Below are 27,358 nucleotides of genomic sequence, written 5' to 3'. Positions count from 1 at the left end.
ATAGCAAGGTATTGGGTGGGATGATTAACGTAAGTTTTCTGGTTGGAGTAGACAAAAGTACTTTCAGGCAGTTAGGCTTGCGAATGATCCATTGATTACCAAATAAAATTTTAGTCCAGTTCTATAAAATTTGTAGTTAGTTAAAGTGTTTCCTGTTTTTAGGGGAAAAGGACTATCCTTACTCAGCCTTTTCATGAGCTTGTATCTTTTTGTATTTTTTCATGGGTATTTTATTTTTAATTCTTTAAAAAATTTCCCACTCATACAGAGGCAGACAGAATAATATAATGACCTCCTGTATGCTCATCTCCCAGTTTCAATCATTTTCAACTCATGGCCAGTCTTGTTTCATCTGTATCTCTCACCTATTTATTGAAATATGGATATGTACAGAAAAGTGCACAAGTAGAAAGTGTATACAAAACAAAAAGCGTATCCTCACATAAGTAATTTGACACAAACCTCAGGCATTATATTATTTCATTCATAGATATTGTGATACATATCTCATAATAACAATTTTTTAATGGAAAAATACCATTATCTACTAAAAACAATTTTTAATATCACAAAACATCCACTGACTGTTCAAATTTCTAATTGTCTCAGTTTGTTTGAATCAGGAGCCAAATAAGGGCCATACATTATTATTGGTTAATATGTCTTTACATCCTTTTCAGAGCTAGGTTCCTCCTGAATTTGTCTTGCCTTTTTTCCCCTCTCAATTTTCTTATTGAAGAAAGTGGGTAGTAGAGTTTCCCACAACGTAGATTTTGTCGATTGCATCCTTATGGATTGTTAGCCTGTCTCTGTCTTTTATATTTATGGTATGTTGGTTATTGGATCTTGGAGATCGTGGGTATTTTAGTGAGATACTGGGAAAGGTTGTTTCAGGGGCTGGAAGCAAGGTCAACCTCTCACCCCAGGTGGAAATCCTCTTTGTAATACCCTTGTCTGAGTATTACCTGGAATTTGCTTGAACTCCTGTGGAGATGGAGAATCCCTTTTTCACAAAACCAGTTCAGTTAACAGATTGCTGCAAGTTCAAGCTCTAGAGTTAAATGAGTTAGTTTTCCATTACTGAAGTATTATCATTACTTGAATTTTTACAGATGAAGAAACTGAGGCATGGGGAGGTTAAGTAAGTTGCCAGGTGTCACACAGCTAGTCAGTGCTGGAGCTGGACTTTGAACGTAGTCACGTTCTGTAGTCCAGTTCCATGTGCTTTTCTGCCTTCCTGTCAGACATCCCCTGTTCCTACTCTGGTTCTGAAGCACCTTCAACTTCAATGTAGCGTTTGATTTTTGCCAATTAAGTTTGATCCTGTTAAATTCCACTGAGGTATTTTGGAATATTGAGTCTACCATTGAGTATTGTTTTTGAAACATCATTAAGTGTACTTAATTTTATAAATTTATTACCCCATCTACGTCTTGTCCAAAAGAGTACTTTGGAAACTTAGAATGTCATCCACATTAAGAGAGGGAGTTCCGTTTGTAAGTATCTTCTTAGTACCTGACACAGTGCTGGGCAGTAGCTCCATGAAGACATGCTGAATGAATGAAAAGGGTACACAAAACTTTAATTACATCAGTCTAGTGGTCTTGGTTGTTCTTTCTAACAACACAGGGTTTTTTGTTTGTTATTTTAATGGCTAACCATAAAATTCAAATGATTACTTATAAAGCCATTCAATAATGAAGGGGCTGTTGAATGAACACAAGATTGTGAAGTTGAGATTCGGAAATATGGTTGAAGTCCTGTCAGCCTCAGCATTTTGTTTCAGTATTTTGTTTTGATTAACAATAGCTATGAAATATTAATTCATACGGAGACACACTTGCACACATTAACTGGGGTTTTTTTTTTGTTTAGTTTGGTTTTTTTTTTTGGCTGTGTCGCGTCTTAGTTGTGGCACACGGGACCTTTGTTGAGGCATGCGGGATCTGTCGTTGCAGTGTGCGGGCTTCTCTCTAGTTGTGGCCTGCGGGTTTTCTCTCTCTAGTTGTGGCACGTGGGCATGGTTGCCCCACGGCATGTTGGATCTTAGTTCCCCGACCCGGGGTTGAATCCATGTCCCCTGCATTGGAAGGAGGATTCTTTACCACTGGACCACCAGGGAAGTCCCCTACATTAACTGGTTTTTAAAAAATCCGTTTGTCTTGAAATCTCAGGATAGTCTTTCATTAAGCTAAACCCAAAGCTTAAAAGTAGGCAATTTTTGATTCAGAGTGAAACTCTAACAATATCTAATCACGTGTCTATTCTGAATTATGGAATCTGGACAAAAACCTGCCCTAACTTAAAACACAGTTTGCCCCTTGCTACTCACAGTGGGGCTCTCCACCCAGCAGCAATGGACATCATCTGGGAGACTGTCACAGCTGCAGAATCTCAGGACTCAACTTCACACATGCAGAATCAGAATTTAAACTTTAATGAGAATGCCAAGTGATTTAAATGCACATTAAACGTTGAGAAGCGCTGTCAACTTCAGTAGTGTAGGGTGGCCGTGGGATTCTCTACTTCCAGCAAGCTCCCAGGTAATGCTATTGCTGCTGAACCACACTTGGATTAGCAAGGTGCTATACATTTTATCACAATGAGAAGATTATACAGTTACTTGCATCTACTCTCAAGCTGTGACAAGAACACATACCCAGCAGATAGACCTGGGTTAATTGGACAGTTACTGAGCGCTAAGCAGGTGGGCTGTAATGGTGTACTTATTCCTCTGTATATCTTTTCTTTACAGTTTTGGATTCTGAGATGAGGTGGCTGTTTTCTCCTACAGTTTCTATCATTTCCATTTGTAAATCATTTTTCGTTGTTTAGAATTAAGACCAAACAGCAATCTCTCTCTTTGCTAATTTCCCCAGTTAGATTTGAAATTGACGATAAGGTTCATCCCTGAACAACTTCAATCTGACATTTGGCTTTATAAATGTTATGATATGCTCATTTTGATTTCGGTTCTTAACTTTTAAAAACCTTTTCTTCTCTTGCAGTTGAAAACAATCCTCGAACAGGAAACCTTGGTGCACTAATTAAGGTCTTCCTGTCTAGAACCAAAGAACTAAAACTTTCAGCAGAATGTCAGAAGTAAGCTGGATGATTAAATCACACTCTCTCTATATTTAATTTATATTTAACAGTATGATTTTTCATTTATTGGTAGAAATAGGTTATGGTCTTGGAATTGTTCTCATTATTAAGGCAAAAAGTAAAAGAGGTTTTAATTTACTGTCCAGGTCATTGTAGTGAGATTATAAATTTTGGAATCTGATTTCAGCATTTTAGACAATCTTTAGAAATATATTCTTTAAGAAGATTAATTGTGTAATTATTATTAAAAAAAGGTAATTTTCTCCCATTTCCACTGCTGGTTGTATCTAATTTAAATACAATAAGTCCCCTACATACGAACCTTTAAATTGCAAACTTTCAAAGATGCGAAAGTGTGTTTGCATGTCCAATCACGTAAGTTAGTTCACGTATCTGGCGTACATTGTCACATGTGTGCGTGCTCTACAAGTGGTCGTGCTTTTGTGTACTTTACAGTACTGTATAGAGTACCGTAGTACAGTATCTTTATTTCAAGCCCAGGATGTCTGGAAGCAAGCGTAAAAGCAGCGGTGATGTAGCTGGTACTGCTAAGAAGTGCCAAGTGATAACGATGGAAACAAAAGTGAAAACAATTTTGAGAGTGGAGCAAGGCGTGTGAAAAGTATTATAAACCTATTACAGTATGGTACTATTTAGCCAAGTTTGTTAGTTGGGTACCTAGCCTAGCTTTGGTTGGACTTAGACAAACAAATTGGACTTATGAACATGCAGTCAGAATGGAACTCGTTTGTATGCAGGGGACTTACTGTAATGACTTAGTTTATTAATTCATTCCACATTTGTTTCCTTTATTTCTTTCATATTAGGTGAACGAAGGTTCAGATTAGATATTATGGTTTTATATTTATATAGTGGAAGATTCACCTTTTATCCACCCGAGCATTTTTTGAAACCATTTTTGGAGGGTAGTCTCTTAAAAGATTGCTCATTGCCCTGTTTCCAAATAATTTATATTGAATCCAATTAAAATTGTTGTGAGTCCATGATTATTAATACAAATAGCAGGTATTGTACTGTGCAGCTGGTGATGCCTCATTTAAAATTTTGGTTGTGGGGACTTCCCTGGCGATCCAGTGGTTAAGTCTCCGAGCTTCCACTTCAGGGGGCATGGGTTCAATCTCTGGTCCGGGAATTAAGATCCCACATGCTGCAGGACGCAGCCAAAAAAAAAAAAAAAATTTTTTTGGTTGTGTATTTGCATATATTCTCTTTATGTTACTATAGTTTTTATGTTTTCTATTTTTAGTTTTCTTTTCTTTGAATTGCCTGTGTATGGGGCAGCTATAAAGTTAAGAACAAAGAGCAGTCATGCCTAAAGGAAAAAAATTTTAAAGTTGACTCACTGTAAAATACACAGAATGAAATATGAGGTAAATTATAGTAGATATCGTTGGTCCAGTGTCATAAATCATGAGCCATAAAAAAAAAGGTATGGACATTGTTCTAATATTACAAACAAAATAAGCAACATGATTGAGAAATCAGTGGACTAGAATAAAGTGATTGTGCTCATGATTAAATACTGATTCTTGTGTAATTTTGCTCTTTCCTTTCTAGCCACATCTTCATTTGGCAGACACACAATGCTTTGTTTATTATTTGCTGTTTGCTGAAAGTGTTCATTTATGAGATGTCAGAGGAAGAGTTACAACTTCATTTTACTTATGAAGAAAAATCTCCTGGCAGTTACAGTAAGTATTGCCTTTGAAGATGTTCTGGGATAACGTGTGTAACATGTAAGGATAGAATTTGAAGAATTAGAAGTATAATTTTGAAAATTCTACTTTTCCTCATAATTTTTTTTTGGCCGCGCCATGTGGCCCGTGGGATCTTAGTTCCCCGACCATGGATCGAACCTGTGAACCCGGCAGTGGAAGCATGGAGTCTTAACCGGTGGACCACCAAGGAAGTCCCAATTTTCATTTTTAAGTGACCTGACACCATCACTCTTTCTTCCCCTATATTAATTTAAATGAGCCGAGGGCTTCCCTGGTGGCGCAGTGGTTGAGAGTCCACCTGCCGATGCAGGGGACATGGGTTCGTGCCCCGGTCCGGGAAGATCCCACATGCCGCGGAGCAGCTGGGCCCGTGAGCCATGGCCACTGAGCCTGCGCGTCTGGAGCCTGTGCTCCACAATGGGAGAGGCCACGACAGTGAGAGGCCAGTGTACCGCCAAAAAAAAAAAATGAGCCGAGACACTTATAATTTTTTCTTTTTTCTCTTTTTTTAAATAAGGGTGCCGGTAAGATTGAGACTTTTCTTTATTTTGACTTCTATGTATATGGGAAATAAAAATAAAAATCACAAATATTCCTTTCAGGAAACAAATGTCAATTTACATACCATTACTAGGCCAACACATTATTAAGGGAGACAACCAATCAGAATTACAGATTTTATAAATGTTAAAGGTTACTTTCATAGGACATAACAGTCTCTGAGTCTGGGTATCTCTGGGACTGTTTGATCAGAAATAATGTTTTTAAGTATAGTTTTATGATGCCAAAGTATATTGTCTTTTTCTGAAGATACAGGAAAAGTTTACTTTTTTCTCCTGATATTGCCGAAATTTTTTTTTTCCCCAGTAGTTAGGAGAGCCTATAGTTTTCAAGATCAACTGCTGGTGTTTCATTTCTTAGCATTAAAAGTTACAACTTGGAAAATAAAAGGGCGTAATGGGGTTATTAACAATTCAAATATGGGGAATGCGGTTTTGCACCTACCCTTCCCCATTGCTTCTCTCTTCCTCAAGGCAAAGGCACTGTTGCTTCTGAGTTTCCTGGGTTCATTTTTCAAAACACACCTCTGCCTTCATCAGGCTTTCTCGCCCACCTAGAGCTTTATACATTGAATATGTTTAATTTACTACCTTGATAATCAGCCTTCTATATTTGTTAAATATATACTGATGTTTAAATGGTTAGAGCTTTTAATCAGGACTGTATCTTGTATGTGTTAGTTTTGTTAATGCTAAGCTTTGTTTCTGTGGTACCAATAGTGCCAAAACATAGTTCTGTTTAGTGAGTTGCATTCCTTTCCAGGAAGTTCTGTCAGCAAGAATGGAGTGAACGTTTATCCCCGTTGGGCCTGAGAGCATAGTCCAACCAGCATCTGCAAACCCAATACTTTGTTTTGCATTATGTCACAAAAATTAAGCAAATATTGTGCTTTATTTAACACAATATCTTTTTTATTTTAATATAAAATCATTTTTTTCCATTACTTACCGTTGAGCAAATTGATGCACTTGAGAGATACACTGTGCTTATTTGGGGGCCAAACGTCTTGCCACAGTACCCTCTCAGTACCTGCACTCCCCGCTCACATCCAGGCTTGAGAAGCATGGTTTTGTTGTACATCCCAGGTAGCCTCATGTAGAGGCAGGACAAAAGCGACACTCTTCAACCATGGCCACTTTATCAAGATGGTCATCTCACTGAAAGAGCTGCCTGTGAGGTTTGGTAATTGGTGATTTTGTGTGCTGACAGACTGTCCTGTTCCTTTATCCGGTTGGCAATTCAGGATTTTATACATGCTCTTTTGTTCTTTTCATTTGCAGCTGAGCTGCTGTTTGTCCACCAGCTTAAGTCCAGTGAACATCTCCTTAAGGTTAAAGACTGCTGTTTTTGGCATGTGTAATTATTTTCATCGTAGCCTTAGGTTGTTAGTTTGAGATTTCTACTTCTTATCACTAGTATAAGTCCTTTTTTATATTTTCTGTCAACGTCTTTTTACAGTTTGTAAAAGTGTGATAAAATTAAATGATTGCACAGATACTGTTGAATGGTAAAAAATGGAACCTCACTCTGAAAATATCCATTTGTTAGCCAGTGTATGAATATCTGACTTAGGTGTGTAAAAGACTGTTCAGGGATAGGTAAGATACAGTGGTAAGGGTTGTTTGAAGGTTGAATTGACAAAAGTAGAGGGCCATCTGCAAACAATTGAGCAAATCAGCCAAGGCATTTTAGGATTGTTGGGTTACTACAGCATACTGAATTTTTTGTTTATCCCAACTCCCTGCAATACTGCCATGATCAGATAGATGTTGCTGCCATATTCAGTGAAGCCATCTTTACGGGGGTAGTATGACTCTTAGTCTGCTCTCAGTTTGTAATTGAAATTTGTGAGGATTTCATATTTGAACATCTTCCTGTAGGCTATGTATGATGCGGTAGTAGATTGTTTGCTAGAGAGAATTTGTATCGTTATGCAAACATAGCTCTTTCTACTATTCCATGCCTTCGAGAATAGTTGAGGGGACAAAGCCAGCCCTAGGCAAAACTGTGAAGTACTACAAAATTGTTTGCATTCCCTTTGCCTTCAATGCAAGTTTTCCTTTCCTCTGTCTTGGTATTATGTCCTATTTTTGCTGATATAATAACTGATATTTATTTTACATTTTTTATGCATAAAGCCAATCTTTTAAGTCCTTAGGGGCCTAAATGTGTTGCTGGCTTCTGCAGACACTTATGGTAGCTTGTTTCCTTCTGTCTTTGATGGTGCTGACTGTGAGCTTTTATTTGTTTGATCTTAACCTGAGGCCCCAAATAAGGGTAGGATTTGCATTTGCTTCTAAAGGGATCCAGGGGCTGTGCCCTAGGCCACTTCAGTTTCCTTCAGCAGTTCTTGGCTTAAGGTGGCTCTCAGGTTCAGCTTCCCAGTGGCAAGTCTGAAGACTTAGTCTCCCAGTAGCTGGCCTCATCCTCAGGGACACCCTACCCTTAGAGTTTGCTTATTGTTCAGTGTTTTACTCTGGATTCAAGCCATGGTTTGTTTGCTTGTAGCGGTGGTTCTTTTTGGTTATGGTGCTGGGGTCCTTGTAGATTTCCTTTACTTTGTGGAAGCCCATCAGTGCACTAAAGAGTGTATTTTAACCAAGAACTCGTTGTTTTGTACAGGAGGGCCCTTTGGAGTAACTGCTCCACAATACTGCTGCCAGTTATAGTTTCTTTACAGATATTTCTAATTTTTTAAATGAGGGAAGATACCTTAGGAGATTGAGAGACTGAAGATAAAAGCAAAAAAAAAAAAAAAAAAGATGGGCGAGAAGCAGTAAAAAGGTCCAGGGAAGTAAGAGGCACTAGGATCTGGAGCACAGAGAGGGAACACAGGTTTGCTCTGGAAGAACGTGCCGCCTGTGTCCCAGAAGGGGCAGGTGAGGAGGAGGGGGAGGAGGAAGGGCACCTGCCGAGAGCTGGGCGGAGCAAGACGTGTTGGCCTGAGGAGCTTGGGAACCAGTTAGCACAGCTTTGTGCAGAGTAGAAAGGGACTAGGCACGGGCTTCCCTGGTGGCGCAGTGGTTGAGAGTCCACCTGCCGGTGCAGGGGACGCGGGTTCGTGCCCCAGTCCGGGAAGATCCCACATGCCGCGGAGCGGCTGGGCCCGTGAGCCATGGCCGCTGAACCTGCGCGTCTGGAGCCTGTGCTCCGCAACGGGAGAGGCCACAACAGTGAGAGGCTTGCGTACTGCAAAAAGAAAAAAAAAGAGACTAGGCACTTGTCAAGTCCAGGTAAAAGGCTTGCTTGACTACGTTAATAGTTCAACATATATTTATTTTTAAAAATCATTGATTTTGTAGGACTTGCTCTCAAGCATAGTAGATTAAACATACATGATCATCTTTGCTTTCTCCTGAAACCCCGATGAAAGATCAGTAAAGGAATTTTTAATAAGTTATGAATTTATTAGGTTAAAGAGAAAGAGAGGGGGACACAATTTTTTTTTTTTAAGTCTATTGAATTTGTTACAATACTGCTTCTGTTTTATGTTTTGTTTTTTTGGCTGTGAGGCATGTGGGATCTTAGCTCCCCAATCAGGGATCGAACCCGCACCCCCTGTGTTGGAAGGCAAAGTCTGAACCACTGGACCGCCAGGGAAGTCTCCACAATATTAGTAACATTTTGCAAGTTGGAAAACTGAGTAATGCTGAATTAAACTGACCAGTGAAAGCTGGGAGCTAAATGCCTTCAGGGTTGGAGAACTTCAGAGAAAAGCCAGTTCTTGCTGCAGAATCCCGGAGATGCTTAGGAATTGGAAGTGCCAGGTGTCTCTGAAGGCAGACAACCAGGGGGATTGATGGAAAGATATCTCCCTTGTCATGTACAGTCATGGGACCGCCCCTTCCCCAGTTTAGTACTAAAATCTGCTCTCTGTAGAGGCTGGACCGATGGGGCCTCCCTCAGTGAGCTCTTGGGCACAGTGGAGGCAGTGGTGTACCGAGAATAGGGTTAAGAGAAAAGGCTACAAAGTGGAAGAGTGAGGCATCTTGACTTGGCTTCTGGAATGCTGGCACTGGGGTTTTACCCACCCCACTTTCTTTCCTGCCAGAAGACGAGCGGATACTCTTCTGGAGAAAATGAACCCAAAACAGGGAAAGACTTATAGAAACGGACATTTAGATGCCCCTCGATGAAGCAGCTCACAGCCCACCTGTGGGAACCACCCCGTGGCAGGCTGTGCCATTTGTCTCCCTCTAGCTGGTAGATGGGGAGTCAGGGATCCCATACAGGTGAGAAAACTTATAATTTGTGAGAGACCAAAACAAACAGAAGAAAAAAATTACATGAGATGGAAATTTATGGGAAAAAAAATCCTTAATCACACCTCTTCAACACAACCAATTTCCTTTTTATTCCCCCCTGGCTTAAAACCTTTTCGAAACTGTTTGGAATTACCTTCCCAGTCCGTGGTGTATTTGTTTTACTAAATGCAGTGGAGGTAAATCTCTCTCCTTTGAAAGTAGCTTTGATTTTTTCTGACGGCCGAGGTGCTTTGGCTCCCATGATGGCAGGGCTTTACTGCTCTTTCCTCCGCCTGAGCTGGTCCCTAGGGCCTGGGGCCGCTGTTGCTCAGCAGGTGAACCAGAAATTGTATTGTGGGGGGAGGTGAGTGATTTTGGTTTTATTTTTGTCTTAATATAAAACTTAATAGTTTAATCTCATTAGTTATAGATAAATAATGCAAAACCCCCCCCAAAAAACTCCACGATAGTTGAACAATGTGACTCAGAGAAAAAAGAAAGCACAGATTTATTCTTTCAAAATATTTAGCATATAAGATTTGTAATCTGACTTTGCAGAAGAATAAAGTGCTTCTAGGGACTCCTGACTTGTTCTTTGGTTATTTAATAGGTGATAGTGTGATTCGTGATATTTCTTTCTCTCCCCTTCTTTCTTTTATGTAATCAGTGGAACAAAATGAATTAAATTTTACTAATTGGCACATTTTATAATGAAACCTCATAGAGTATATTATCCTTGAGGGTAATTAGAAACATTTCTGTTCGACTGCAGTAATAGCAGTTGACCAAAATTATTGCAGATTTTATTGGAATGGTTGTGCGACACAGGTTTATAAATATTGTAATGCATGGAAATGTAGACCAGTTTTATTTTTAGAAAAGACTGAATCCATTTGCTTTTCCTTAATTAATTAATGGAGGCATATTTGATTTTGCTAATTAGACATTTAAATATGATTTTTAATACGTTAGAATAATCCCAGTATTAGCTTCACAGTTAAAATAGACAGTAACCTAGACTCTGTCATGTTTTTTCTGAGTAGAAGTTTATAGTAAGTATAATCTAGCTATGTGTCTTCATCTTAAGGAAGTCTTTTGCTCTGAACTTTCAGGCACTCTTTGCAGTGTAGCTCTGTTAATTCTTAAGTTTTAAGTACCTGTATTAGCACAGTATTGGGCAGCATTGAGAAACTGACAGTTTGACTTTCTGAATGCAAGGAAAACAATGATTAGCTCTGTCTTTTAATATTCCTTCTAATAACTACGTGTAACCTGATTTAATTGACCCATATGTTTCTTTTTTCTGGCTGCTGCTTTGTTTTCCTTCAGTGCTGTTTTTTCCCCTTCCTCGAATGAGTGCTTAAAAAATTTTTCTTTTCTCTCTCTTCCCCACCCCTCCTCCCCCCAACTCTGATGGAAGGCGTTTGGTTATGACAGTATTTTATTATCTCTGGTTGTCTCCCTAAGGCCAAAATAAGAGAGTTGAATCTTAGTCCGTGATTCTGAATGGGTGCCGAGCAGAAAGCACTAACAGGGACTGGCCACAGCTTAGTTTCAGGTGTAGATTTATTAGAGCTGTGAGGGACCATAAATCTTGTCTTTCTTTCTCTTTCTTTGCACCTTTCTCTGCTGACGCTCATAGGGACCCGGGAAGTAGCATTTGGGCTTTAAAATGGGAGAACCTCAGGGATAGGGGTGGGATTTCAGTGACGTTGATCAGCAAACTATTCGTAATAAGAGTTTGTATTTATTAGTTGTTTGAGATTATTTGTAAATTGGATATTTAAGTCAAGAACTTGAGTATGTGTTGATGAATGTGTAGGCGAATGTGTAGGCTGTCACCTTGACGTGTAAAGTAATATGTGGTATTTATAATAGTTATTATAGTGGTATTTATAGTGGTATTTATAATAATAAAGTAATATGTGGTAAAGTAATATGTGGTATTACCAATATGTGGTATTTCCAATCTGCCCCCTAACGGGGCTCAGAGTACTCACTTACCAGGGATTTGTATTTAGGGTCTTCAGTGAAACATGGATTGGTTGACTGGATTTTTTTCCGAGCTTGTAGAAACAGGTCTTTATAGAAGTAATTTGTAAGGTTTTTTTTTTTTTCTCCTTTGGAAGTCTGAATTTGGTTAAATCTGAATTCTGCCACTTACTCTAAGTAAGCTAACCTCTCTGAGCCTTGATTTCCCATCTGTAAAGTGATGATGATCATACCTGCTCCTTAAGGGTTATTGTTAAGATTAATGTGAGCTAGAGAGAATGGAATGCTCATGATTTAAAATATTTAACTGGAGATATAGAGGCAGTTAAAAACCCTTTAAGAGATTAAAAAAACAGCTCTAGGTTATAAAAGTTCACAACACAGTAAACACGCTGAATCTCTGCAAATTTCTTTACTCAAAGAACATCAGTTTACTTTGTCATGAACCTGCAAATTTCAAGGACTTTTAAGATTCTCTTTCCTGTGAGAAATGCATGAATAATTTTTGGCAGGTGAGTTTTATATTTACTTGTTTTTATTGAAACTAAGGAAGATATTTGGCCTCACATGAAAGCTAAGTGATATAAATGCTGCTTGGAAACTAATGCAATATGAGTGACTTGCTTAATGTAAAACCTGCTAAGCAGTCACTCTTCACTTGCTGTGAAATTATTTGCTTCTAGATTAGCCCCAGAAATAAGAATATAGTATTATGCAAGAATGTTTTTGCTTTAGTAAATGGAAGTTGTCAGAGATTTCACCTGGAATTTGCTTATTCTTGCCTTTAGTTTTGTTAGAACTTTGGCCTTGAAATGCTACTCTTTACTTGTATGAAATGGATTTATCATTATTTTCATTAGTATTGTATTACATTGATAACGAAGCTGTGTATGTACTCCTTAATTAACTAGCTGTAAACTTGGCTGAGGTCATGATGTGAATGGCACATGGAACCAAAGAGAGGATCCTTGTCGCCATTTTAAGATTTGAAAATTAGATGTGTTTATACCCCGGAAGGAAAAAAATCCAATCAAGCACCATCTGTGTGTCCTGAGTACTTGTTCCCTCACCATCTGTAATTAAAACACTTGTGCTGGGGACTTCCCTGGTGGTCCACTTAAGGTCCGGTTAAGAATCCGTCTTGCAATGCAGGGGACGCTGGTTCGATCCTTGATCGGGAACTAAAATTCCACATACTGTGGGATCTACTGAGTATGTAGAACGCGCGTGCCACAACTACTGAGCCTGCGCACCACAACTAGAGAGCCCATGTGCCACAAGTACAGAGCCCTTGTGCTCTGGAGCCTGCGTGCCACAACTAGAGAGAAGCCCATGTGCCACAACTAGAGAAAAGCCTGCGCATCGCAACGAAAGATCCCACATGCCGCAGCTAAGACCTGACGCAGCCAAATAAATAAGTATTAAAAAAAAAACCTTGTGCTGGCTGCTTGGCTGAACCAGGGGTATATTATTAAACTGGCTAATTTATTTGGTCTAAAATGTTCTTTAGGGAATCAGTGAGTGACTTTAAATGTTCTTGCTGGGTCTGGGTCACCACATTCTCTGGGGTAAGCCAAGGAATGACAGTTCAGCAAATAAGTATTATGTATTATATGCCAACAAACCAACTTGTTGGAACCGGTTGTTAACTCGTTTGGGTTATGTTGGACAGCTTTTTTTTTTTTTAAGATGTATTTATTATTTATTTATTTATTTTAGGCTGCATCGGGTCTTAGTTGTGGCACGTGTGATCTTTTATTGTTGCGGTGTGCGGGCTCTTTGTTGTGGTGTGCGGGCGTCTCTCTAGTGGTGGTGTGTGGGTTTTCTCTTCTCTAGTTGTGGCGCACACGTTCCAGAGCGTGAGGGCTCTGTAGTTTGCGGCACGTGAGCTCTAGTTGAGGTGCGAGAGCTCAGTAGTTGTGGCACACGGGCTTTAGTTGCCCGGCGGCATGTGGGATCTTAATTCCCTGACCAGGGATCGAACCCGCGTCCCCTGCATTGTAAGGTGATCCTGTTGGACAGCTTTGGCAGAGAGAGATTTAGTTATATCTTGTCCTGACTTTCTTCACTAGTTGAGCTATAAGCCTACCACTTCTAGAATGAGATTTAATGTGGTTATTGAACTTGATTCTTGCTGTGTATTCTTTTTAGCATTGATTCGTGTCTTCAGCGTGAAGGAGTAATCTCTTCGAGCTTTGCACTGACCTCTCAGAGGGCTACTGTGCCAGTTCTATTTTTGGCAAGGGAGGAAGGAATTTCTTCATACTTTCTAATGATACCAGGTGATACTGTGGTCTAGAAAAACAGAATTGCTAAACTTCGTTTTGAGATTCCAAGTGCTTTGATGTTTTGGAAGTAACCACTAGATTTGGACTTAGATGCCTGTGTTCACTTCAGTGAACACGTATTGAGTGTGTATCATGTGCCAAGTTCTTTGTCAGTCATCACCCTGAAGAAGGACAAAGTCTAATAGGGGCCAGCTTTACATGTAGACAGAAACTAAGATAGTGCAACCAACATTTATGATAACAGACAGATGCACAAGGCATAGATGCTGTGTAGGTGATTATTTTTATTCAGGGTGAGGCAAGAGAGTTGGATTTTATGGAGGAGATGAAGACTGAGGATGGTTCAGGTAGATAAAGTTGGGCTTTAAAAAAAAAAAAAAAATCAGGTTTTTTGAGCATTCCAGGAAGAGAGAATGTAATTGTAGGAGGCATGATACGGCATGTATTAGGCAGCTTGGCACTGCAGGAATATAAATCACGAAGGGAGTAATGGCGGGAGATAAAGATAGAAAGGGATTCAGGGCTTGTATCTTGCAGGGTCTGACATACTGTAGTTTGGGGCTTTGAGTTTTTTCTGATGTGTAGTAATCAGCTTAAAGCAATTGACAAGATCTAAGCCAGGAGAATGAAAGGATGGAATTTAGTTAGCTCCCTCTGATAGCGATCTGGGGTTTGGATTGGAGAGGAGTAAAATTAGAGGTAGGAATACTAGTTAAGAAGGTTTAAAGAAGTTCCAGAATGAGTTTTAATTTAGTAAATTTGTTTAAAATGATGACATAATGAACGAAAGAATGACAAGGAGTTAAGGAAAGAGGAAATATCAGAGGGGCAGACTGTGTAATTGAGAGGACCTAGAGACTGATTGGTTATAAAAAGATGAGTAGGAGAGAATCATCTGGGTTTGGGGCTTGGGTTACTGATGTAGTCACCAAAAAGGACAATAAAGAATAAAGAACTGGATTTGAAGTGTTGGGAAAGAGGAGTTCAGTTTTGAGTGTGTTGAGGTTGAGGTACCAGTGAAGTATCTAGGTGGAGGTGGCCAGGAGGTAAGTAGATATAAAAATATGACGTGCAGTGGAGAGGCTGAGAGGAAAACCATAGACTTAGGAATCACCAGCGTGTAAGTGATGGTTGATGAAGGGAGAACACAGGGAGTGAGACATGAAGAGAAGAAACCCGGTGGTGGAATTCTGGGGGAACATGTCAATGTTGAAAGGCATTCTGAGGTAGCAGATACTGGGAATGAATAGGAAAAGTAGTAGGTTAGAAAGAAGGCATAGGGACTGAGAGAAGAAAGAACTTCATGAAGGAGTAGGTGTCAGTAATGTCCAAAGCCAGGAGCCACATGAGATCCTGATTGGCTTTGGAAGTTAGAAGGTCACTTGGCTTAGAGACGTTTGGGACAGAGGAGCATTTCTATTGGAACAGTAATTTGTAACCTACCTTCGCTGCTTACTTATTCTGTGACTTGGGAAAGTCTTTGGCTCTTTGTCTTTGGCTCTTTGTAAAGAGGTGGTTGGCCTCTTAGCGGGTTTCATTCTGTGATTGGTGGGGCTCCATGGGTTCAGAGAAGGCACTTTGAGGCTCATCAAGGAGATCAAGGGTCAGGTCAGATATTCGTTGGGGGAGAAGGTGCAGATAGTCTAGTCCTGATTCAAACAGAGCGGCTGGAGCAGCTTGAATTTGTATCTATTTTATCTATTTGACTTTAGTATCAGATTTTATTTGAAAAAACATAGTGCGGTATAAGAAACTTGAAAACTACTTGCCTACAGAAGCCATAGTTAACCTTCAAGCATTAAAAGAGATAGAATAAATAGCTGGTGATCAAAATTCCTCTACTAGGGCTTCCCTGGTGGCGCAATGGTTGAGAGTCCGCCTGCTGATGCAGGGGACACGGGTTCGTGCCCCGGTACGTGAAGATCCCACATGCCGTGGAGCGGCTGGGCCCGTGAGCCATGGCCGCTGGGCCTGTGCATCCGGAGCCTGTGCTCCGCAACGGGAGAGGCCACAGCAGTGAGAGGCCCGTGTACCACAAAAAAAAAAAAAAAAAAAAAAAATTCCTCTACTAGATGAAGATTATAATAGATGCTGACTTGCTTCATGACATAGATTTTATTCAGAGGTCAACATTAGTGTTCGAGTTTCTGTAATAATAATTATTCTTATTTTCATTAGGAATGAAAACTAAACTTCTAAATAACTGAATTCTAGGGACTTCCCTGGTGGTCTACTGGTTAAGACTCTGTGCTTCCACTGCAGGGGGCCCGGGTTCGATCCTGGGTTGGGGAGCTGCATGCCACATGGCGTGGCCAAAAAAAAAAAAAAAAAACAAATTATGAGCTGAACAACCGAATTCTGTTTTACACTTTGTTCAAAAACGTTTTATGTGTCTTACCAGGTTCTGACTCAGAAGATCTTTTGGAAGAATTGCTGTGCTGTTTGATGCAGTTAATCACTGATATTCCACTCTTGTAAGTTCTGGCTAAGCCAGGATTAGTTTTATCTTCTTTGTATATTGAAGATGGTAATTGATCATGTTGAAGAGTTTGTGGGTTGTGGTGTAGTACTTTCATGTATGCTTTTTATGTATGCCTCCGTGTACATCCATGGGCTTCTTCTATCTCTCTTGCCTAATATTTAGACTCTGACGACCTGTCATCAACACAAGAATTTTATGTTGTTGAGGGGAAAATAAGCTCTTTAGCAATACTGAGCATATGATAGGCACAGAATTAATCTCTGTAAACAAGGGTTTGAGAGGGAAACAGTTAAATCTAGTATATATGTGGTAGATGCAGGTAGTTTTCCACCCGTTATTTGTTCTCCCCTTCTTCCTTGCTTCCTGATTTTATTGCTATATCTGGCCTTTTTTGGAGAGGTCAGATTTCCATTTCTAGCCTTTCTTGAAGCTATGTGTGGTCAGTGAGATGTGGGGGGGAAGTCCTCAAACGAAACTTATGGGTGCAGCTCTTTAAGGGGACCTGACTCATCTAGGAGGCATACGTATATTTTTGTTTGTGAGAGCCCACTTTCCTGCTTTCTGGAATGTGGACAGGGTCTCTTTCGAGTTGTGTTGAACATCTTGGCACCAAGAGCTAAGAGACTCAGAGAAAATTCTGCTTTGATGTCATTGAGCTGCTGAACCAAAGTCATCAACTACTACACCTCCTCCCCCTACCCCATACCCCACCCTTGGAATTCTCATGTGAGGAAACTAGACCCTTATTTGTTTACACTGTTACAACTAGATTTCTGTCACTACAGCTGAATGCAGTCTCTGTGTGATTCAAAATGTCTGTTACTTTTAAAGCAGTTACTCTCAACCTTTTTTTCTTAATTGCCTCTCTGAAGTCCTAATGAAATTTGAATACTCCAGATACACTGAATATCTGTGTATTGTGCTATGGCCTTTTTGAGGGCCACACATCATTATAATATCTATGAAGTTTTTCATCTCTTAAGAACGAATTTTCACCCTCTTGAGGGTGATCTCGACCCCCGCATCGAGAATGCATATTTTATTTTATTTATTTTTTAATTTTTGGCCACACTGCATAGCATGCGGGATCTGAGTTCCCCGACCAGGGATCAAACCCATGCCCCTTGCAGTGGAAGCTTGGAGTCCTAACCACTGGACCACCAGGGAATTCCCGAGAATGCATATTTTAAAGGAATTATTTTTTGAAATAAAAAAGTAGATTTTTAAGATTTATCATCACAGAATCTCAGTCTATGTGGGGATATCGTTGGAAATGTGGCCCAAAAAGGAAAGACAGGTATTTGTGAGAAAACATGCTCCTGGCCTCTGTTGTGCACAAGTGCAGCATCCAAAATTGTAGTATAGATTTAGGAATGAGAGCCACCAAAGCCTGTTGTGACTTGGTCTGGTGACGTGCAGCCTGGAAGGTAGGGCTGAGACAACTGAGGAATCACTGACAGGGACGGGCACGGGAAAAGTGTCCCAGGCAAGTTGAACTCTTGTGACAGACACAGCTCTTTGCATGCCTGGTATCCTTTCTCCCCTTCCTCTCCAATATTTTTGGGGGCAGGGTGTGCCCAGCTTAGTTTTCAGGCACTTTGGGAACTAAATATGGCTCTGTGACACAGTTTGAGCCAATTACACGTAAGCAGAAGTCATGAACTTGCAGAGCATGTACCTTCAGCCCGTTGCCCTTGGACCTTCTCTTCCTTCCTGGATGTGGAGGCAGTGTTTGGGCCATGTTGAAACTATGAAGATGGGCGCCACACACGAAGAACAGTGTCCCAGCAGTGTGGGATACTGATAAAGTTATAGAACCATTACACCAACCCTAGATGGCTTATCTTTGGATTTCTCCTTATGTGAAAAGAGCAAACAGTTATTTTGGTTAAGCCACTGTGGCTATTAGCTTTCTGTTACTTATGGTCAGATGTGGGAAGGGGAACACATATATTGCCTGCTATTTGCATATCACAGTATGTGTGGTGCTTCATGTGTTCCTGATTTAATTTTAAAAGTAGCACTACCTCTATTACATTTGTTGTTACCAAATACCAGCAATTTTGTATATATCCTGAATGAGTGCCTTTTGTTGTTGCTGTTGTTGATAAAATGTCATGGTAAAGTTAAGGGGGATGGAAATGATAAATCCCTTTAGATAGTAAATAAGCTGTGAGTGAATACAGTAAATAGACCAGCCACTTAAACACTCTTGGGGAGGAAGCAGTGTTGTAATAAATCAAACATTTTAGTGTTTTATGTGTTTATACTTTTTAAATGAACTGAAAATGCACAGACAACCAGATGTCTTGTATTATGTACACTCAGCTTTAACCAGCTGCTGAAACAATTTCTTATGATTTAATGTTCTTGGAACTCCATCCTACAAAAAGGTTTGTCTTGGTAACAGTTTCCATGTGAAACCAACCTACTCTTTAAATGTTTCATCTACTATAACCATAGTGCAGGGTTACCAATCAGCTTATAATTTAAGGAGGAATGTTAACCTGTGAAAACTGAGGATGGTCTAGACACACCTGACTATCATCAGTCTCGCTATAAACGTTGAGGTTTAACATTGGCATGCCAATGCTACATTAGCGGGTGAACGGCAAGAGGAAACTAATTTTAATCGCCATCGTGGGTAATGCAAAACTAGCGTAAACGTTTTGTTTGAGACTATGAAATCACTCTATTAATACTGAAAGCAAATGATTACCAAGAACAGAGGTAGATAGACATTTAGAAATCTATACATTTTAACTGATACTTCGTCATTAAGAGAACAGGATCAACTGTGGAAGCTTAAACTCCCAGAATTTGTAGGAATTCATTTGTAATGAAAATGGACCTTTAAGTAGTAAGTGGATACTGCTTCTCAGTTTGGATTTCTTGATAAAATATTAATTCTCTGAGGTGTTAGTCTTCAAAGACAGATTCAAATTACACACCTTCCAGGAATCCTTCCTTAACACCACACCTCTCAGCGTTTATATATGTATTTAAAAGAAAGATTAAGTCAGGCACCGTCTTGTGACTTGACATTTTTTAGTGTATATTGGGTTGATCCAGTAGAATTGAAATGTCTTCCAAAAGTAAAACCTTGTCTTTAATTGTTATACCTTCTTGATCTCAAGGAGTTGAATGAGAGAGGAATAAGGTACGATAAAGGTATGTCCCTCAAGATACTAATGGAGAGTGTAATGGAACATGGTCGGCAGGCCAGGGTTGAAAGCACACACTTAGAATTTGTGACACTGGTTTGCTTCTTTCAGTGTTACCGTGAGGGTTGAATGAGACCCCGTGATTCTTCCCAGTGATGGAGTTTAGGTGGGGCCCTAGCAGCATAAGCAGTTACCTTGTATGGGCCTAATACTTACATTTTGAGGACTGCTTATGATGCTTTTTTATTATGAAATAGAGTTTATTTTGAGAACTTGAACTGGATGTCTTTCCTTGTCTTTTTGTCTCTGTTCGTTGCTATTGTTTTTGTCAAAGCTATCACTCTTAGCTGTTTACAATGATGCCATTGTGAAGAACAGGCCCTACTCCTTGCCTCTGTGCCCTCACTCTGGACACGTCCTGAGAGGTCTGCTTAGAGTGGGCCTTTCTGTGGGCTCCAGCCCCTTCCTCTGAGATCCATTTATGTGTCTTCTCCTTTATCCACCTGTGAGCTCAGTAAGGAGGATTGGGACGGCTTAATTCTCAGCCTGGCCCTGGTGGGCAGATTTTTTAATTCTATAATTTAAGAAACTTTAGTTTTTTCATGTTATATATTGATAAAGATACCATATTCAAACTGGATTGCCTTCACCGCCTTTTCCAGGAGTGTGTGTATGTCTGTGTAGTGGGACTTTGCTGCTTCAGTGCAGGGGTATCTGATGTCATCTGCTGACCTTGTCCATGTTACTCATTCTGCTTCAGTAACGCTGGTGTCCTTGCTTATTTGGAACATGCCAACCCACTGCTGTCTTCAAGGCCTTCGACCTTCCTTCTGCTGCCTTGCATATCTCTCTTCAGACATCTGCATGGCTCTTGTCCTGACCTCCTTCAAGCTTCCTTCTGCTCAAAGTTCTGCTTCTTAGAAACAGCCGCTCTGACTACCCTAAAATAGCACGCTTCTCATTTTCTGTCCATTTTTAAAAAAAATATTTATTTATTTATTTGGCTGTGCCTGGTCTTAGTTGCAGCATGCAGGATCCTTAGCTGCAGCATGTGGGATCTAGTTGCCTGACCAGGGAATGAACCTGGGCCCCTGCATTGGGAGTGTGGAGTCCTAGCCTTTGGACCACCAGGGAAGTCCCTTTCTGTCCTTTTATCATGCTTTATTTTTTTGTCCTAATACTTATCACTGCTTCTAATTAATTAATTTATTCATTTTTGGCTGCATTGGGTCTTCGTTGCTACGCGCGGGCTTTCTCTAGTTGCAGCGAGCAGGGGCTGCTCTTCGTTGTGGTGCGTGGACTTCTCATTGCAGTGGCTTCTCTTGTTGCAGAGCAGGCTCTAGGCGCGTGGGCTTCAGTAGTTGCAGTAGTCGGGCTCAGTAGTTGTGGCTTGTGGGCTCTAGAGTGCAGGCTCAGTAGTTGTGGCGCATGGGCTTAGTTGCTCTGTGGCATGTGGGATCTTCCCGGACCAGGGCTCGAACCCGTGTCCCCTGTACTGGCAGGCAGATTCTTAACGACTGTGCCACTAGGGAAGCTCGTATCACTGCTTTTCATACGAAATTGGAATGAAAGCTACATGAAAACAAGGGCTCTTCCTGCGTTAACATTTGTTTTGCTCACTGCTGTCCCCTTAGTACTCAGGTTAGCCTGGCAAGTGGAAGACTCAAAAAATATTTGTTGAATGAATAAATCCGTGGGAGCACAACCTATTCAATGTGCTTAAATATTTTGTTTGTTTCTCATCATCTGGTCTATATGGAAACACAGTAGTGTGCTAAGGCATATTCCATTGCAGATATAGTGGCTCAAAGCCCCTTGCAGTTGGTACATTATATTATAAACACTAGGTATCTTATAGACCTTAGCAGTGGAAAGAGGCTACTAGAAACCGAAACACTGAGAAATTACATCTGACAATATTTAAGGAAATGGTATATTAATTAGCTATAAATGCTGACTAGTCTGGAGCCATTTAGTTTAGGGATGGACAGTCAGCATTGTATCTCAGTAGTCTCCCAGATGATCCCTTCACAATATAATAATTTCCTTTTCATTAAGTTCATCCACGAAAACATATGTTATGAATATACTAAACTATGTGTATTTACGGTACTGGGCCCTGGGCAAAGAAAGGCATGACTTTGGAAGAGCTTAGAGATGGATAGATGCGTAGAAAGATAGCCCAGTAAGAGGAACAACTGATCCATGCTGCAGTCATTGGGAGCTGTAGTGATGAGCAGCGGCCAGGTCTTCAAGGAGGCAGAAAGGAGCTGCATAGGGACCTCTTGGATGCGTCTAATGTGTTTGGAGAATCACAAGTGTATTCGTTTGATTAGAGGGGAGGGTTTGTGGGAGACTAGGGCTGGAGAAGCTATGTGGTTTGATGGAGTAAAGACTTGAATGTTAAAAGGACTAAATGTTTGATTAGGTTTAGGGTTCTCTTTATTAAGATATTAAAGAACATAATATATATATTTTAGAGCTAGTTCTCTGAAATCCATTTTGGATGTATTTGGGGAGGGATGAAACTGATTAAGAATCTTATTGGTAAAATTAACTTTACTGGATTTATGAAATGTAATGAAATACACATTTATTCGACCCATAGTTGTTGGTATTGGCTTAGATGTTATACTTTGGAAAATCTGAATATTGAAAACTTTTGGTGGCAATGGTGAAGTAGGTGGTTCAAGAACCTGAAGAGCCATAAACAGTTTCTTTATGAAGTCTGCAAGTTTTTGAGAGTGAAGGAACTGGAGAGACCCACGTTGGCAGTGAACGGCCTAACTGTTGGGAAAATGTCTTTGTACGGCCCTGCATGTTGATACCCAGACTCTTCTCAAATCCAGCCTCAGCAGAGTGGGTAGCTAAAACAAGTCAGCATTTAAGTTTTAGGTGCTGTAAAGTAAATATCTGGTGTAGCTTTCTGATTGAATTAGATGTTTAAGACATTACAAGCACTGAATTAAAGATGATAGCATTTTCAAATACCAAAACAGAATTAAGTTCACAATAGCTTATTAGTTTGAAAATTGATTTCTGGTGCCTCTGGGAAAAAAATCCCGGTTAAAAAATTTTAATATGTAAGCCTTTACCAGGTTTATTGAAGAAATCTGACTGAGATACATCCAGTACCACAAATGTTGATATTATAAACTATGTGCTCAGATTGTTCATAATTGCATTATTGAGTGTTGCCAAGAAGTGTAGGAGACATTATGTATTAGGAAAAAACACCACTAATTCTGCATCCAGAAGGTAGTGTTTGAGTCCTAGCATTACCACTCATCAGCATTGTCACTCCAGGCCTCAGTTTTCTCATTTTAAAATTGGGGTTCGTAGATCATAGACTGTCGCTTGGAAAAGACATTTGAACACATCTGGTTCAGTTGTTTAATAGTTTAGATGTGGAGATTGAAGTGCTTGAGTTTGGAGATCAACTCATGTAGCCATTGAAGGAACAGCCAGGCAAGTTGTTAGTTTAATACACCATGTCCTGAGCTGCAGTAGAGGGGCCTGCAGCTGAGAGGGAGCATCTCATCCTGGGATGAGGTGTGTCTAGCGCTCTCACTGCCTACTCTGTTGCTTAGGATTGCGTTGAAGACCAAAGTAATGCACTGGAAAATGCTTTTATAAATTTTAAAATGCTTTATGATTATAAAACTGTGTTGCTTTACACATACTAAGTACTTAAGAAAAACAATATGTTTGCTTCTGAGTCAATTTTCCTATTTTAAACTTCTCAGTAAAAAGTAATAGCACTTGGTCATTAACAAGTATAGTGGTCATAGGACGCAGCATGTCTGAGATTCAAAAGAACAAGGCTGAATAGTTTGTGTGGGAACCGAAGTAAGTTCCTGTTGGGTCAGGCTGCTTGGAGGAGCTTCTCTGACTGCTTTGGAGGACTGGTTCTAGGCTGGCATTAGGTGTGAGAGATTAGCAGCAGCTAAAGCAGAGTCCTGAATCCTGACTGTCATTTTGCCTGTGTTTGCATGTTTCCTTGTAAGTTGTGGACTATTTAGAGGCGTATAATCATTGAATATTTTAGAACTAGAATTAAGCTTATTTTATACATTTTCATTTTATGTATAATGGCACTGAAGTAGAGAGAAAGGAAGTGACTTTCCTAAGGTCAGTTTGCAAGATTCTTAGGTAGCTCAGCCCTGAAAATGTTGAATCTCTGCCTTCAAAGAATTTCTACTCTTATGAAAGCAAGACTGGTACAGGATGCTTTTGTTAATTTCTTTTGCTGTTATTAATACACGTATAGCAAAATATGAATGAGGTGGTTTGATACTAATAACTACAACTTTTAATTCTACCAACAGTCAAACAATTGATTTTCTTTTCCTTTTTAATTTTTTGTGTTACTTATATAAGTTAATTCTTTACAGAGTGATTTCTTTTTTGGGCACAGTCCAGATTGCATTACCTTTGGATATTTCATGCTAGTCATTAATGCTGATGCAATTATTTTAAATTGTAACGTATGTATGCACATGGTTTGGGAAGACAATCAAATAGCACAGAGGGCTTATGATGAGAACAAATCTCCTTGTCCTATATCCCTTTGCTCTCCAGAGACAGTCATTTTTTGTTTTTGACTATTCTGGTGGTTTATATAAATCTTTACCCTTATCTTACCTTTATATGTATTTCTAAATAATATGACACTATTTCTTTTTATTTTTTAATTAAAGGCTTTATTTTTCAGAGCAATTTTAGATTCACAGCAAAATTGGGCAGGAAGTACAGAGTATTCCCATACCCTTCCTCCCACACATAGCCTCCCCTGTTATCAACATTTCTCACCACAGTGGTACATTTGTTACAGTGGATGAACCTACATTATCGCCCAAGTCATAGTGTACATTAGGGTTCACTTTTGGTGTGTTGTACAGTCAGTGGGTTTTGACATATGCATAATGACATGTATCCACCATTACAATATCATAAGTGTACTTTCACTGCCCTAAAAATCCTGTGTGTTCTGCCTGTTCATCCCTCCCACGCCCTTAACCCTTGGTCACCCCACTGATCCTTTTACTGTTTCCGTATTTCCACCTTCTCTAGAGTGTCATATAGTTGGAATCCTACAGTTTGTAGCTTTTTTAGATTGGCTTCGTTCACTTAGCAACATGCATTTTAGGTTCCTCTGTGTTCGTGGCTTAGTAGTTCATTTCTTTTTAGCACTGAATAATACTCCATTGTCTGGATGTAGTACATATACATACATTCACTTAATGCATATATACAGATATAGTCCTCATTTAAGTCTTAGAATTGGAGTTAAGTGTGACCATTTTAAAATTCGATAAAAATATAATAAATTTGGTAAAAACTTGTTCCCTAAAGGGAGTATATCATTTATAGTCCCACCAAAAACATTTAACAGAGCCTTGCCAATATTGTGTATTATAAAATTTTTCGTGTGCTAAAAATGGAAATCATATTGTGATCTTTATATGCATTCACTCATTACTAGTGAGGCTGAACATCTCTTCATATATTTAAAAGCCATTCATAACTTTCGATGAAAGTTTAGCAATCATTTCTAGTTCTTGAGAGCTCTTTCTCTCTGATTGTTCTTTGTTTATGAATGTTCTTTGTTTAAGCTGGCATAATTGCAATTTGGACACCCACATAACAATTTTGGTATATTTGCTTTATTATTATGTATCCACCTGATCAATCTATCTTAACTTTTGGTTTTTTAGAATATTTTTAAAACCTCTTTTTGGTTGAGCTTTATTTCAAGAAGGTATGTGGCTATATTTTATACATTTGATGCACTGTTACATATATAGCATTAGTTCTTTGAGAAGCCGTAAAAACATGGAATGGATATTTGAGTTTATTTGATCCACTCCATTAATTTTTATGTATGATGAAGCTGACAGATAAGGTGACTGATAAAGGTAACGAATGACAGTTCTGATACTAGAATGCAGATTTCTTGGTGCCTAACCTTCAGGCACTTTCTGTTCCATTGTTAATACTTTTATAAATGAGGAGTATTACCATGTCTTCGATTTTGTTGACTTTTAAAACTAGCCATTACTGCTGTTGACCGTATCTGTAATACACGGTACCACTTTGTAGTCTTTCCTCACATTTCACTTTTGGAATCTCCCTGTTGGCATGACATTGATATTTCTAATTTTTGGTCTTAATCCTTTGAACTTGTCAGTTGTTTTTGTTAAACTTACGTTCCATTTACAGTACTGTCAGTTTCTTATCCAATAGCAAGTCAAAGGAGGATGGTTTTTTCTCTTGCATATTCGTTGACTTTGACCTTAGCCAACACTAACACCCATTTCATGAAGGCTTTTGTCTTTATCCAAGTGTTCCACTCTGCCCTAGCAGAGCACTGCAAGGTCATGGCGCCTTTGTTTTCTTCACATGAAATTAATAACTTGCTCCAACAGTAGTTTGTTCTAGGACATTTCCAGCCCAGATGGTGGAAAGTTCTTGTGATAATATGGCAGCCGAAGCAACATTTTGGCTTTTTAAAGTTGACTTTGTTTTGGCGATTGTGTGATGAAAATCTTCTGAAGATTATGCAAGGACATTAAACAAGAAAGATCTGTTGGCTTAAAACATTTTTCATCTTTTAAAAACCACCACACTCAGCATGGTAGAATTTTGGTTTCTTTCAAGTATTGGCCTGTCTTGGCTCTTTTCCTTGATTATTTGGCACTTAAGATAGCCCAATTAATGGATTTAAAATTTTGTTTCCACAGGAATAAAACGTTGCTTTGAATTCCTTTTTTTGAGCATCATAGAAAGTTACAGCAAGAATTGACATTAGAGGTCATCTTGCCCAATGTACTTATTTACAAATAAGAAAACTGAGACCCAGAGGAGTTATTTTTTGAAGTTAATAGAGTGAGTTTAATAGAGAACTTAGAAACAGATCCTAGGTTTTCTCACTTGGGGTCAGTGACTCTTTCAGTGTACCACAATATGATTTAGTTTTTGTTTATTCTTATTTCAGTGTCATCAGATTTTAATCAGTAAATTTTGATTTTATAATTTATGATAATCCTGTTTTTAGTTCTTGATTAATTTCATTTTCAAACAGGTGATACATTTATGTTGTTCAGATACCAAACACGTAAAAGTGTACATGAACAATCTCCTGGCTGTCCTTGTTCCCCATCTCTCCAGCCTTCTCATTTGTCTCCCTAGTAGCCACTGTTCATTCTTAGTTTCTTATGTATCCTTCCTGAAATTTTTCATGCATATATATTCAATTACGAATTTAGATTTTTATTTCCCCCTGTATTCATATAAAAGGTTGGAAATTATACATAGTGTTTTGAATTTTCCTCTTTTTCCAGTTAGCAGTCTATCCTGGCAGTTCCTGTATACAAGCATTCGGAGAGCTTTCTCATTTCTGTCTTTTAAGTAACAACTTTATTGAGATATAATTCAAATACCCCAAAATTTACCCTTTCAAAGTATATATTTAAGTGGTTTTTAGTATATTCACAAAAGTTGCGAAACTATCACTGCTCTCTAATTCCAGAATTTCATTACCTCAAAGAGAACCCCTATACCCATTAGCAGTCATTTCCCATTTCCCCCTCCCTCCTGTCCCAGTAACCACTAATCTGCTTCCTGTCTCTATAGGTTTGCCCTTTACGGACATTTCATATAAATAGAATCATATGATGCGTGGCCTTTTGTATCTGGCTTCTTTTATTTAGTGTAATGTGTTCAAGGTTCATCCATGTTATAGCATGCCCCAGTACTTCATTCCTTTTTATTGCTGAAAACT

At 39.3% G+C, this 27,358-nt stretch overlaps 1 protein-coding gene across 5 annotated transcripts in view; it reads left to right on the top strand.

Moving 5' to 3' along the window:
- Positions 1 to 27,358, top strand: part of DYM (dymeclin) — a 373,309-nt gene that overhangs the window by 56,386 nt on the left and 289,565 nt on the right. For all 5 annotated transcript variants that reach the window (XM_060029021.1, XM_060029022.1, XM_060029019.1 and 2 more), the window contains exons 4-6: positions 3,009 to 3,102; positions 4,684 to 4,817; positions 16,331 to 16,403. In XM_060029021.1, the coding sequence (XP_059885004.1) occupies positions 3,009 to 3,102; positions 4,684 to 4,817; positions 16,331 to 16,403 (301 nt within the window). The remainder of the gene's footprint in view (positions 1 to 3,008; positions 3,103 to 4,683; positions 4,818 to 16,330; positions 16,404 to 27,358) is intronic.

Source organism: Delphinus delphis, chromosome 13 (assembly GCF_949987515.2).
Source record: "Delphinus delphis chromosome 13, mDelDel1.2, whole genome shotgun sequence".
In the NCBI taxonomy this organism is placed as follows: domain Eukaryota; kingdom Metazoa; phylum Chordata; class Mammalia; order Artiodactyla; family Delphinidae; genus Delphinus; species Delphinus delphis.
This window is presented reverse-complemented; position numbering and strand designations above follow the sequence as displayed.